The sequence below is a fragment of the Tursiops truncatus genome, chromosome 10, assembly GCF_011762595.2.
Source record: "Tursiops truncatus isolate mTurTru1 chromosome 10, mTurTru1.mat.Y, whole genome shotgun sequence".
Lineage (NCBI taxonomy): Eukaryota > Metazoa > Chordata > Mammalia > Artiodactyla > Delphinidae > Tursiops > Tursiops truncatus.
Window position 1 is genome coordinate 35028672 of NC_047043.1, and position 14441 is coordinate 35043112.

Below are 14441 nucleotides of genomic sequence, written 5' to 3' on the forward strand. Positions count from 1 at the left end.
TCAGTGAATTCTTTATAGGGGAATTAAGTGAATACATTCTCTTTCCAGAGGTCAGAGCTGTAGGTGCTGGACAGGGCATTGAAGATGGCCTTGATGCAGCCCTGGACATATAAAATATGTTTTGTTTTTCATTTATAAAGTGTTTCATTTTTCATTTTGCCTTCCTTCCCAAGCACAGAAATAATAGTTTTGTTTCATTTTATTTTCTTTTATTTGTGTTTGTGTATGTGCTTATCCACATATTCAGAAAAATAATGTTTTCTGAGTAAAAAGGATGCAGTTCAATTTGCTTACATCCTAGCAGTTGATGGTTTTTAAAATAAGGAAGTGTCTCTGGCATATTTCTGTTACTTCCTCAAGAAGCTTCTTGGGACAGGGTTGCATCAGGAAGGACATGACTGAAGGCTATCGATGAGTTTAATGCCGAAATGGAGAGATAAAGACACAATCAGGAAAAATAAGAATAAGATGAGCAGGGAGATCAACAGCCAAGGGAGACAAGAGGAGTGAGGAAGGGAGCAAGGGAGCAAGGGACAAGTTATAGCTGAGCTGGATCCAGGGAGCTGGGTTCAGGAGCAGGAACGCCACTCATGCACTTCTGTGTCTACAGCTCCTCAGGAACTGCGTTCTCATCGACTCCCTTTCCCTTAACTCTTCCCTTCCACTTATGCTCACTTCCCAGGACTTTTCTGGGTTTTCTAAGTAAACACGGACTGGAGTCTTAATGAGGTGGGAGTATCTTGAGGTGATCCAGAGTGCTAGACAGTGTCCACGTGCCTGCAAAGCCCTGATCTCAGAAGGAAATCTTTCAATGTTCCACCATTAAATATGGTGTTTCTTGTAGGCTTTTTGTAAATACTCTTTATCTGATTAAGGAAGATCTCTCCTAATCTTAGTTTGCTGGAAGTTTTATCATGAATTGCTGTTAAGTTTTTAAGTTTTACTAACTGCTTCTTCTGCATTTATCAAGATGACCACATGATTTTTCTGGGTTTGTTTGTTTTCCTGTAATGATGACACACTTTGATCAATTCATTTAATCCAATAAATATCAGAATTACTACCCTATATAAAGAGCTGCGCAGAAAATATAAAGATGGTGTAAAACCATAAGCCTTGCTAACAAAAAGTTTATGGTACATTAGAGATAGAAGACAAACGTGCAAAGAGCAATAATTTAAGGCAGGCTCCTAGTCCATAACAAAAATACAAGATGCGTGAGGAGTCAGGACAGGCTATATTAAGCTGGGGACTCAGGCAAGCTTGGGTAAAAGTAGCATTGGATGTGGACTTTGAATAATGTTTAAGATTTTTATCTGGGATGTAAGCAAAGTGGGCAGTTGGGTAGAGAAGACATTCTGGTAAGCAGACATAGTACAAGCAAAACTATGCATCCAGAAGGCTTGGAAGTGGGAACAGTGTCGAGGAAACAATGAATAGTCCATATTGTAATATTGAATTGAAACATCCATGTAACAAGATCTCCAAAGGAGCCAGGAATGTTGAAGTCCTGCCTTTGTCTACCTCTACCTTAGGATTAACACCTTGGTAGAATCCAACTCCAATACTGGACTCTAGCATGCTATGTGGTACTACCAAGTGGCTAAGCTAGGTTGGAGCAAATGGCCTTAAACTGAGGAATCACAAGTCTTATTTTTGTCATTTTCTTATAAGCCCAAACTCAAGGACCAGAATAAAGGCCACATCCAACACTGGCAAAAGCAATTGAGCCAGAAAAATGGACAGAGAGAAGGACAGTGAGATCAAGAGAGAGCACAAGAGAGAAAATAATCAGAGCATTTGTCCCAAATCACTGTTACAAAACTCAAGGGTGTAAAGTAGCAAACAATTATCATCATAGAGATGACAACTTTATGACTGACAGATTCAACTGAAATTGTGGGAAAACTCCATGATTTCAAGATTACTTTCCCATGCACAAAATGGTACATACCTGCAAGTCATTTTCTTTTTCCTTTGATTTAATCCAAGTTTTGCCTTGAGTTTGTGGGTCTATGAGGAGTGGGTATCTGGTGGCCTTTGTCACAATGATGCCGTTCTGAATGGAGAGGTCATCTCCTGGTAATCCCTGCAGCCCCCACTCACCAATCTGAATAACAGGAAATGGATGTGGCCATTCAAAGGAACACAGGAAGGCTTTTGTTAGTGACTAACAGTGCCACGATATAAAAGAATTTAAAATTTGGACATATTTGTCCCATTGAGACTATGGAACAAGTACCTAGAAAAAAAACCAAACTCGTAAATGTGAACCAAACAACATCAAATTAAAAGAAACAGATATATCATCTAATAAATCCTTTCTCTAGTAACCCAAGACTAGGTTTAGTCCTTTATATTGTGTTTTCATACTTATGAGGAAATATTGTCAATCGATTGCATATTAAACCTGATTTGGGGATTCTGAAGCATGGTTGCTGAACATTCAGAGAACAGCAGGGACTTGAAATATGGTGAGACTGGGCGGGTGGTGGGATCCAGATGGGCTGGAGGTGGTGGAGATAATGAATATTCTGAGACCTCAGAGTAGGTAAGCCCTAAGGGTTAATTTTAAGTCTCTGAAACTTCCCCTTCCTGCCCTCTGGTTCTGCTTACATGGGGGAAGGGACATTGCATAGCTGGAGGCAGAGAAATTAGGGGAGATGAAATATTATATTGGTAGGAACTCATTAATGACGTTTTTCTTAATATTTTCTTTCAAAATCAAGAGGGGATTGTCAGCCTGGCTCCACGCGGTCAACAAAATCATCCAAGATGCAATGAGCCAACCAGCCTCCACCTTCGTTAAATTATCCCAGCTCCACCAAAAGCCACAATCGACAAAGAATATCCTGTCCCACTTCACCTCACCTGTGCCCAGTGCATCTCCAATACATTACTCTTCCCTGTAAGGACCAGTTGAACACTGTTTGAATTGAAAAAGATTATTTTTTGACTTTTAAATGGCGGTAACTTGAAATTAATAGTTTGGCTTTCCTAGGGAAACTGCAACTGGGGAACATATTTACAAATCAAAAAGCAGCTCATGAATACAGATTGCCTGGAAAGCATTTCATACCACAGGAGCTCTGTAAGGTATGCTAAAAATGGACAGTGGCATCAAATTCCCAGCAAGGAAGGTTAGTACAGCAGTGCATGCTTTTACTCAGTGATGTCAGATCATGCTATTGTATTATACTGTTGGACATTATAAAAAGATGGTTAATGATCAAAAGAAAGTTAATACCAGTACTTACGGCCAGCTAACACCTACATTTTCCTAGAATGTTTGTTAGAAAATGTGATTTAATAGGACTGGTGTAAATAATGGAGGATTATTAGAAGAGCTCAGTATTAGCAAGCCTATAACTCACAAATGATCTTTTCACTCATAGCAGTGCAATTGGTATTAATTTGAAAGCAAGATTTCTTAAAATGCTAAGGAACTTTTGCATCACAAAGAAAAAAAATTTTGTAACACTTCAGCATTTTCAAAACAATCTTTTCAATTAAATGCAAAAAGAAAAAATTAGGTGTACCTTAATTTCTTAGTGAGTAGGAAATAAAATGAAATTCAAATAATGCTGTAAGGAAAGTAACACTTACTGTTGGAGGATCCACCAACATTGAGATAAGATTCAGATTTTCAGTGAAAGGAATCTTGCGTGCTTTCAACTCTGCCTCCCATTGATCTTTAAGCAAATAGTTCCTAAATATCTGATTGAAAGGACCAAGATAGGAAAGGAATCCAGTGCACAGCAGAATATCACCTACAAGTCTGTTAAGAAAAAACAAAGTGAATCACTAACACATTTTAAGTTCTCCCAGTAAGGAGTTTGAAAGGCCACCAGTCAGTTTTGTTACTAGATGAAGTCCTTCTTTGCTCCCAGCTTAACACTTGGCAGCCAGACGTGGAGAGACCATGCAAAAAGGAGCCTAAAGGCTCAAAACGGGGTACGGGTGGCCTCATTCGGAGTAAGTCAGGGAGCAAGAAAGAAGGCTCCTTTCTGAAGCCTACAGGTTCTGAAGCTTGACTTCCAGATGAGGAAAGCATTCTTTTCCCATCCCATGCCCTAGTCTTGTTCAGATTCAATCTTGATTTAACCACTACTTCTTCTTCATCCTCTTTTTTTTTTTTTTTTTTTTGCCATTCTCCTATGCCCCTCTCATTCCCTCTCTTTCAGTTTTCAGAAGACACCAGCCCAAGATACCTTTCCATTTAGAACAAACTGTTGATTCACACTTTCAAAATCCTTGAGGTGAACAGTATAGAACTGGAACCAGTAACTAGATTGTTCTGGCAAATCCAGACAATATTAGAAGCATTCTCACACCGAAAGCCCACACTGTTGAACCAAAATTGAGGTTAAAAATGTTTCACCAAGTTTTCTTCCTTCTCCATTTTACTGAGAGTGTGGGACTCAAGCTCTAAGCACTTTCTTAGATGATGGGATTCTGAGATGGGGATATGGAAACAGAGGAGAAAAGCACTTCAAGGAATGAGACTTTATGTTCCCCCATGCCACAGAGAGGTGGCCTTTGGGGTGATGACTAAGAAGGAAAGCAATTATATCAAAGACCAAAATTTATACCTATTAATCTGAGCTTTGAACTCTTTGCTTTGCTGAGTCCATCGGACTTTTTCTCCACTCAATCCATCGATGAGGGTGGAAGCTGCCTGCATCTTTTTCCGGCACATGTCAGCATCATTAAGCAAATCCTACATTCATAAAGGCAGAATGTCTCAAAGAGCTTCTTAGATTGCTTAATCAAACATCCATTATATTCACACATAAAAATACATGGAGGAATTTCTTAATTTGCAAAATAAATATAATCTAAAAATATAGTGTCAGTAAAATTTTACATATTAAATTCTTGTAATTCATTCATAATATAGTTATTTTACCTTACGAAATTTCAAGAAGAGCCATTTTGTAAGAGAGAATCCAAATCACATAACGTAAATAGTATTTCTATTAAATATTCTCAAAACAATAAATATACCTTTTTCTTGGATTTAATAATAATTCTGAGTTCTTTGCAGTTTACAAAGGGTTTTTTTCCCCAGAAAAATCCTACGCGACAGTAGTATGCTGAAGCCAGCTTGTATCAGCTCAAAAGAGTCAGTTGTTACATTTTTCAGAAAATTTGTGAGCTGGTGTTAAACACAGCCATTATTAAAAATTAAATTACAGTATTAAATTAAATTACATAGCTCACAACTAAATTACATAAACACATTAAAGGTAATAAATAATCAAAATTCATCAATTCCTAGTTATTTACTACATTTTCATATTATCTATACTCTTGAGGTTAAGTTCATTGCATCTGCATGGTGGAAATAGTATATAATGGCATGCTGCATCTTTTCCCATACATGCATCGTCTTGTCACATTGATGGCTTAAAATGGACAGTGGCAGGGGGTACCTAGACCACAGAAATCAGCAAACACTGCAAATCAAGGCTTTCTTCTCCCCCTAGCCTCCGCCCCGACAAGCTGATTGTTGAACGTTTACCAGACCACCACTGCTTACAACCTATACCATAAGGTTGTAGCTTTATCTGTATTTAACAGATAAAGTTCGTCAATCACCCCCAACTGCACAATTCGTAAGTGACTGAACTGGATATCAAACCTAGTTTTCTGACTCCAAAGTCAATACTCTTAGGTATGACATCACAGCTTCTTCTTATAGAAAATAATTACTAAAAACAGAAAAAAAGAATGTGGAGTGTTGAAGATCCAAAATAAGCAGACATAGCCAGCGAGTAAGGGCGTTCAGGTAAATATTTTTTCAGTGTAAACATTTGCTGGATTTCTAAACACAACACATACTTGTGTAACATTTCAGTACGTCGTATTAGTAATTTCTGTGTATTTAACCTCACCATTTTCTCATTCATTGCAGCATCAAATTTGGCTTGCACTTTATCCAGCTCAGCTTGCTTCTCATCCAGCAGGGCCTGGGCCTTCCCCAGTTCAGCGTTGGCAACTGCTAAACGGCCCTCCTGCTTGGCCAAGTTAGCCTTAAAAGGAAGAAGATGTGATTAGTGTAGAGGTATTAGTGCTACAAAACATTCGTGCTTTTAATTGGTAAATAATAGCATAAGTTACTACATAATTTTTGCCCTATTTGGAAGTCATCTGTTTCATTGTCTTCAGCTGGGGAAGCAGAGAAATTTCATTAAAGTTCATTTTTTTCCTTTTAATTATTAATGTTCAATATGGAAATCGCAGAAATGAATGGGAAGGAGAAAAAAAAAATTACTCATGATTTTACCCAGAAAGAGTCTGTGAGTATTGTGTCAAGAAGTGGATAACTAGCATTTTGATTTTTTTTTTCACTTAGAGTAATATAATTTCCTCACATCCTTAAACACTTTTTCATGAACATTAGTTATATGGCTGCATAATATCCCACAATTTGGATATATCATAATTTACTTAACTTTTGCCTTACTTTTAGACATATCTTTCTCCCCTACTCCCCATTTTTATGTTATTATTATTTTTAATTTATTTTTGGTTGCGTTGGGTCTTCGTTGCCGCATGCAGGCTTTCTCTAGTTGCAGCGAGCGGGGGCTACTCCTCGTTGTGGTGCATGGACTTCTCACTGTGGTGGCTTCTCTTGTTGCAGAGCACAGGCTCTAGGCATGTGGGCTTCAGTAGTTGCAGTACGCAGGCTCAGTAGTTGTGGCACATGGGCTTAGTTGCTCCACGGTATGTGGGATCTTCCCGGACCAGGGCTCGAACCCAGGTCCCTTTCATTGGCAGATGGATTCTTAACCACTGCGCCACCTGGGAAGTCTTCTGCCCATTTTTAACTATTATAAATAATGCTGTGATGAATACTATTGGGTATGTAAACATTTAGGATTGTTTTCTTGGTAAAGATTTTTTGAAGTGAAATTACTATAATAGTAGTTTTTCCTCTTTCTCTAAGTCCTATTGCATGATACTTATGTTTCTTATAAATTTAAAGTAATTAATCAGTAAAGTAATATAGCCCTAGGGCCTTCTTTGGTTGAAGTTCCTTTGTAACTTTCTTATTTTCTTTCTCAATATTTGTTTTTTTGAAATTAGCTATTTTTCTCAGGAAATTTTAAGTTCATTTAGATTTTCTAACATATTTACAAGTAACTTTAGATTCTGCTTTTTAATTATTTAAATCTATAATCTGTAATTATATGGATTTATCTTTTATATTCATTACATATCTCATATATATATATTTTGCAAAGCACCAATTCTTTAATTTTACTACTTTTTTCTAATTTTTAACGTTATTTTTATTAGCTCTTTCTACTTTCCCTAAATTGTCTGTGTGTGTGTGTGTATGCTTATAAATGAGTATATATATACTGGAGTGTTTAGTTTCTTTGATTCACTTAAAGGTTGAGAAGGTAGCATTTTGGCCGCATCACAAAAGCTTTGGTAACTAGCTTTTTGTCATCATTTTCTAAATAGAAGTGACTAGCTTTTTTAAAAAAAATAAGTATTTTATTTCTATTGTTATAGTCAGAGAATGAGGTCTCAGAAATTTTTGCTTTGGGGAATTGAATCAAAGTCTTCTTCTACAATTGAATATCATCAACTTTTGTAAATGTTTCTTGGACACTGGAAATAATTTGATATTCTTTGTTCATATGAAGAAAGTTCAATGTAGCTATTCAACTTTAAAAATAATATAGTGCAAAATCTCTATATAATTATTAATTTATGCCTACTCAGGACTGGCTACATAAAAGTGCAAAATGAAAATGCAGAACCCCTTGTTTAAAAATTAAGAGGGTGATAGCAGAGCAGTAAGCCAAGCACGGTCCCTTCTAAAGCTGGCCCTCTGCCTACCAGACCTGTTGTGGATTGCTAGCATATGCCACAATATCAAATTACAGGATTGTCTTTTTTGTTAAAAAACTCCACTTAAACTATTAATGGATTTTGCCTTACGTAACTTGACGCTATTTTATTTATCGCATAAAGCATTATTACAATTAAGTCTCACTGTGGATCATAATTTTTATCAATAAAAATAACTGTTCTTCTAAGTGCTTATTTTTTTCTTGAATTCTACATTTATAGTAACATTTCTCTCTTGGTATCTTTTTGTTTGGGTGTGTTTGCTATATTTGCTCATCATTTCCCTTTGTTAAAACTTTAAATTTTCTCAAAGCTACCTATGTGCAGAATTTAAAGAAGCAGCCATTTCTATAAGGCTTATTAGAAAACAGTAACCCTCTGCCACCCACCCGCTCACCACTTTCCATGCCACTTTCAACAAAGTGGAAAGAGCAACCACTTTCAACACTTTTAGCTTTATGGGACAGGCTGGGGGGCAGGGATTGGGGGTAGTGTGTGTCTGGGTGATATATTTTATGAATCCTTTGCACTCCTGAGAATGTATTTCTGTTCTCTCAGACATAAAGGACAATCTGGCCCAGTATAGATGGGGTGTGTGTTTGTGTGTGTGTGTGTGTGTGTGTGTGTGTGTGTGTGTGTGTGTGTGTGTGTGTGTGTGTGAAAGAGACAGAGAGAGTGTGTGTTTATCCCTCAACACTTAAATCGCATCCTTAAGAATGTCTTTTTGTCTTTTGTTCCCATTAAGGGCAGCTTGGCCAGCGACTGAATTCTTGGACCCCAGTAATTTCCTCCTCAGTACTCTGCATATGTTTTCCATTATTTTCTAGTATTTAGGGTTGTGGCAAGTCTGTGCACATCCTGATCTCTCCTCTTTTGTAAGCAACCTTTTAAACTTTGTTTCTTAGATGCCTATAAGGTTCTCTTCCTGTCTTTGAAACTTAAAACATTTCTAGGTGTTGATCTTAATTTTCATAAAATTTGTTTGGAATATCGTAATCAAATTCAGTCTCCAAACCTAATCTCCGAACTTTAAAGCCAGTTTTCTTTCATGATAGCTCAATTATTATACCCAATAAGTTCACTCCTAGTTTAAGTTAACAAGTTGATTTTGGTTTCTTGTCTGCAAGGCCAAGAAACATGTAACAGATATAAAAAGAATGAGAACTTGTGAGAGGACATACAGTGAAGAAGAAAAATTTGGTAACGGAGAAACCTACCTTTATTAGACTACATTACGCTTTGCCTTTTAATGGCAGCAATAACAATGAATGATTTTATTAAGAACTGATTTACTGGGAGAGGAAGGGAAACTTTTACCTTCAGAGGCAACACTTCTCTGTTGACACCATAAAATGTTGCCATAGCAAGTGTCCAAGACAGCAGACCAGCCACATTCCCACAGACTTTTTTGGCACTTTCAAAAGTGTAATCATCCATGTTAAAATATGGCTGTAGTAACTCAACAGTCTCTTCGTTTATTGTGTCCTTGGGGAACTGCTGAAGGCTCCACAGGAATCCCGTCGCACTCATCAACTGAAAAATAGTATTACAGCCTGTAAGCTCTGGAAGAAAATGTGTACTTTCTTCCTGAGTTAGCATGTACTTCTAAGTTGAATTTTTTTCAAAGAAGTAATAATTGATTTGCTCTAGACATACAAATCAAGACTATGGGAGTAGTCAACCTAAAGCTATAAATTGCAGGTTGTCTTCCCGTTTCTATAGTGAAGAGTAAAGAAGAAAAACAATGTAAGTTTCCCATCTAGTGAGTGCATCTAAATGCCCCCAACCACACAAAGCCCCCTTTGGAGACTGGGTTGGGATGACATCAAGACTGTGCCAATACTACCTACAGGTTCTGGACAGATTTTATAAAAAGAGGGCATTCAGCTTTAAAATCTTTCCCCACTTACAGTTTTGGAGATGCAGTTTAAGAAAAACTCTTCAGTACACAATGACTGATTACTGTCTGCCAGTGTGTCTGGTCTATATGGAGTATCCTGGGATGTGGACACCTGGTGCACCTCACCGGACTTACAGAGATAGATTTTACTTACTTTTAATGACTCTCCCCATGATGGCTTGCAGCAAGGTTTTTCTGGATCCATGGTGACAGGGTCAATTTTCTTTTGAAATAGTAACAGAACACAGTCCATGATTCTCATGATAAGATGAGGGGGCTTTGCAAGTTTCCTGACTGTGGCAATATCATTTGGCTTGATAGTCTGTATTTAGGGTTAGGGATCAGAATATTTTTTGTTAAGCAGTATTCCTAGTCATGTGGAAATTTCATACTTTTAAATAATTAAAGTAGAAAACTTTAAAACATATTTTCTCCCCAATCCCTGACATTATCTCCTCAAGGGTTTGCATTCCAAGATAATGGCTCTTTCATTGTTTAAATTGGGCTTTCTGTTTCTCTGTTTTCATTTTTTTTCCCCTGTAGCCCACAATGAATTGCTTTAGTATATCACTACCATTCATTGCCCACCACCCCAGACCTCTGTTAGCAACAACCATCATTCATGTGTAACATTTAGATAATTTGCATCTTCAAAGCACAGAATCTATATTATATGGATATTAAAAGAGGGGCAAGGTCCTGAATATCAGAAACCTCACCTTCAGTTTTCATTTTGAGGGCTGCACTGTCCATGGAAGGGAGAGGAATTCGAAGGAGACAAGAAAAGTTATTGTAACATATGGCTCATAAAAATATTTTTGGAAGTTTCTATCTGTGAGCCGGGTTTGAAATAAGATATTACTTGACATTCAAGTCAAGAAGGACTGGGACATCATATGATCACTAAAAAACTCCTAAGACTTGTTTGGTCCAGTGATCAGTCTCTTGTGTGTTATCATAGGACCCACAAAAGGAGTTAGGGTGGAGAATGTGTCCTGGTCATTGTCATGATTTTATTAAATGATGATCCTAAATCTATTCATTTATTTAAAAACTACATGTATTAACAACTATTCATGTATTTAACAACTACAAGCATTCTCCCATATAAAACAAAAGCAAACCAAAAACAGCCCTGTCCTCAGAATCCTCCAAGGAAAAGAGAGAGAAAACACAATTACCCTAAACTATGATTATTTGCCATGTTAGAAGTATAGGAGTTACAGGAAAACAAAGGAGGTCCAGAAGAATTGAAAACTTTCTGGAAGGGGTGAGATCTGAGCTTGGTCTTGAAGACTGACTCTTACTAGTTAGTGAAAGTTAGGAAAAATAGAAAGCATTCCTGGCAGAGGGAGAGACCCGTTTAAAGGTAACAGACCATGATTACTGCAGAAGCCTGTAGCTGTTTCTGTATGGCTGGATCATACTGTGTGCAGGGACAAAATGACAAGAGATAAAATTGAAGGGGTAGACAGGAGCCAGGTTATCACAGCAGTAGCACTAATATTTATTGAGTACTTCCTATGTGCCCAGCAAACTATTCATTACTTTTTATGTTTACATTGATCCTTCAAGGATCAATGAAGAATTAGAATCCTGACTGAGACCCAAGAGAGTTAAGTAAATTTTACTCCAGATCATCTATCATGTGGTCATGAGAGGCAAATGGAGATCTTCTTGCCTCACAGCTGTGGATACCTAGCTCGGGACTTTAATCCTAAGAACAATGGGAACCACAAGGGGATTTTTTAAAAGGTTAAAGGCCGCAAGACATAGGCTAGTTGGGATGCTGAAGTAACTGAGAAGGCTCTCTAAAGAATCTGAATCCCTTAGGCTACAGTTTAAGCCAATAATCACTAGCATTATTCCTCAGTTCTCATGGAAAGCTGATTTGAGAATGAAAATAAGTTATGGGAAGTAAAGACTTAAAAAAGGTAGAACTTAGGAAATGTAATCAACAGACACATTTGTTTCAACACTCAGAAATTATAAATCACATTAAGAATTCAATTCAGTTTCCTGATTACAAAAATTCCACAGTTAATTTCACGTAACAAAACATGGTGCCTGCTAGGACTTGTGTTGCGAGAGATAACAACGCACTGCTCACATTCAGGGCTGCTTCTGCTTCTTCCAGTGCAGGTCTAGCCGCCTCGAGCTTGGTCTCAGCTACTACTTTTTCACTATCAATTTCATCCACTATTTTTTGGGCTTTGTCTTTTACTTCCTGCACTTCATTTTTTACTTTGGCTGAAGCCTGAGCACTTACTGTGACTTCTGCTAATACCTGTTAAATTGAGGAAACATATGAGGGTAAATAGAAACCTTTCCAGCACAATTAACATATTTGAGCAGTGAGAGAATATTTATTCAATATAATGTAAAACAAGAGTAAGAGCAAATTTATTCCCCATCTAAGTTGTCTATATTTTAAGGTGTATTAAAGTAACTCCTTTGAGCAGTCTTGCAGTCTTCTATTTCCTAAGCTTCTCTGAGGCATGAACTATATAAATAAATACTTTAAGCTTTCAGAAAAATGATATTTCTATTCTATGTAATTTCTAGAAATTTAAAACTATTTAACGTCAGTGCAAGAGAATAAAGTCAGAAGTCATATTAAGCCTCATGTAATAACAAAAAAAATAGCTAATATTTATTGAGTGCCTACCACACGTCAGGGTGCTAAGTGCCTACATGTGTCATATCCTAAATGTCTCTCCTATGCTATCTCTCTCATTTCAGTAACTGGCTAAGGGTCAAGACTTAAGTATCCATTCTTAACTGACTGTCAGTGAGTGGAAGCTGAAAGCGGTCTGAGACTGGGGGGAGGAGTTGTAGATAAAGGAGCAGCACACATATATCCCTATCAACTTGGAAAGAGTATCTTTAAAAAAACAAACAAACTCAACCAACTCTTCTTTTTATCCTTTTCCTTCCTCGACACAAACTTCAGATGGGACTTGGGTTATCCCAGAAACCTAGAGCATGCAGGGAACTTAAAGAGAAGACCAAATATAACTTGCAGTCAAGCAGAAATTTCCTAAACAGATGACAGAAAACAAGAGAGACAGACAGAACCAGGGAAGAAAAAAATAGTCTTAGACCAAGTAGAGGATATAATAGTTTAGGTATGTCTTGGTATAAGTTAAACAAAAATATCTAATGGTCTTTGTAAACATTACCTTACCAGAAACAGTCTGTAGGCTTATACCTTGTTTACTTTTTAATAACGTTTTTAAACAATGCTTTTTTTTAATATGGAAAAATATTCCTCACAGTAGTGATAAAATAAATGCCAACTCACTTCATCTGCTTTTACAGATGCCACTGCCAACTCCTTCTCCTTGACTGCAAGATCTTGAGAGAGTTTTGCAACAGATTCACTTGCCTCCATCAGCTTATCAAGACCTTTACAAATACACACATACACACTGAGTATATGACTATCCCCTCATCAAACATTTATTCAGTATTTACTACTTATAAGGCACCATAATTTGTACTATAACAAACACAAAATAATTATGGACAAAATGCTTTAAAAATATACATATTTTAGGAGCAACAATACTGACCAATTTTCTGAGAGTTTCATCAGGAAATGAAGAAAATAGCTCTGACTGAAGAATATCATCTAGTTACATTTAAGGGAAAGTCACATTGCTATAATGAGTAAGCTGAATTTAGCCAGGGAACTTCTTTGACAAACTTATGCTTTCCTTGGCTTTGTAACTATCATTTATTTTGCCTTTGAATCATATTGCAGCTGACATGGCAAATGAGACAGATAATATATTAATTTTTTTGTGTGGTTCTCTGCTATAAAAATGAAAATAACCGCTAAAACTTCTGCAACTGGCTCTGAGAATCTCAGTGCTCTAGTGAAAAATAACTGGTTAACTAAATTTCTCACATTCCGACTGGGCTCTAGATGGAGTGGTGTTGGTAAGCATTTAGCATCAGGGTCTGGGATGAGGGCACTCATTTGTATGGTTTCCAGTTTCTGTGGTGTAAATACTCCCACCATGTCTGATTTCAAGCTACCAAGAGGTTCTCAGTAACACACCATTATATAATATTTCTACCACACAGATAGAACAGAAATGATAATGTTCCTCAAGAACATTAATAAGAGTAAATTAAAGTAAAAATAGCTAAGAAGTAATGAGTTTTGAGTATTTATTGCCCTCACTTTTAACATAATTAATTTAATTGTAAGTTAATTAATTTTTAATAAAGGCTGTGTTAGCAACCAGATCATGAAATTCCTAATTTAGCCATCCGTTCTCATGAGCCAGTGCAAGTAGCTTCAGCACACCCCTGAGTCTAGAGCATCATATAGACAAGCTTCAAGAAGGTGAGCCATTAGAAAGACAACAGAAGAAAGTTCCTCTCATAGGGTTCTTATCGTCACCATGACTTCACAGACCTTTATGCTTTGTGACCACGTTCTGTGTAGACGTGAAAAGACAGCACTAAGGTGTTTTGGATTATTTGGGCCAAATGCTTTCTGGACATAAAATCGGTCCCCATTTACACTTTTCCTGCTTATGCTACATACACTAGACACTCATAAAATCATTGCTCACGTAAACTCTCTTTTTGTTTTTATTTGTTCATTTTTGTTTCTGTTTTGTCTTTTTCTTTGTTAGAAATTTGAGAAGCATTAACA

At 37.0% G+C, this 14441-nt stretch overlaps 1 protein-coding gene across 1 annotated transcript in view; it reads right to left on the reverse strand.

Annotated features, from left to right (window-relative positions):
• The window catches only part of DNAH8 (dynein axonemal heavy chain 8), a 325865-nt gene that overhangs the window by 109651 nt on the left and 201773 nt on the right, over positions 1-14441 (reverse strand). Inside the window, exons 67-74 of the mRNA XM_019949887.3 lie at positions 13074-13177; positions 11880-12056; positions 9924-10091; positions 9187-9402; positions 5898-6035; positions 4593-4720; positions 3607-3778; positions 1955-2110 (exon numbers count right to left, since the gene is read on the reverse strand). Of these exons, the coding sequence (XP_019805446.1) occupies positions 1955-2110; positions 3607-3778; positions 4593-4720; positions 5898-6035; positions 9187-9402; positions 9924-10091; positions 11880-12056; positions 13074-13177 (1259 nt within the window). The remainder of the gene's footprint in view (positions 1-1954; positions 2111-3606; positions 3779-4592; positions 4721-5897; positions 6036-9186; positions 9403-9923; positions 10092-11879; positions 12057-13073; positions 13178-14441) is intronic.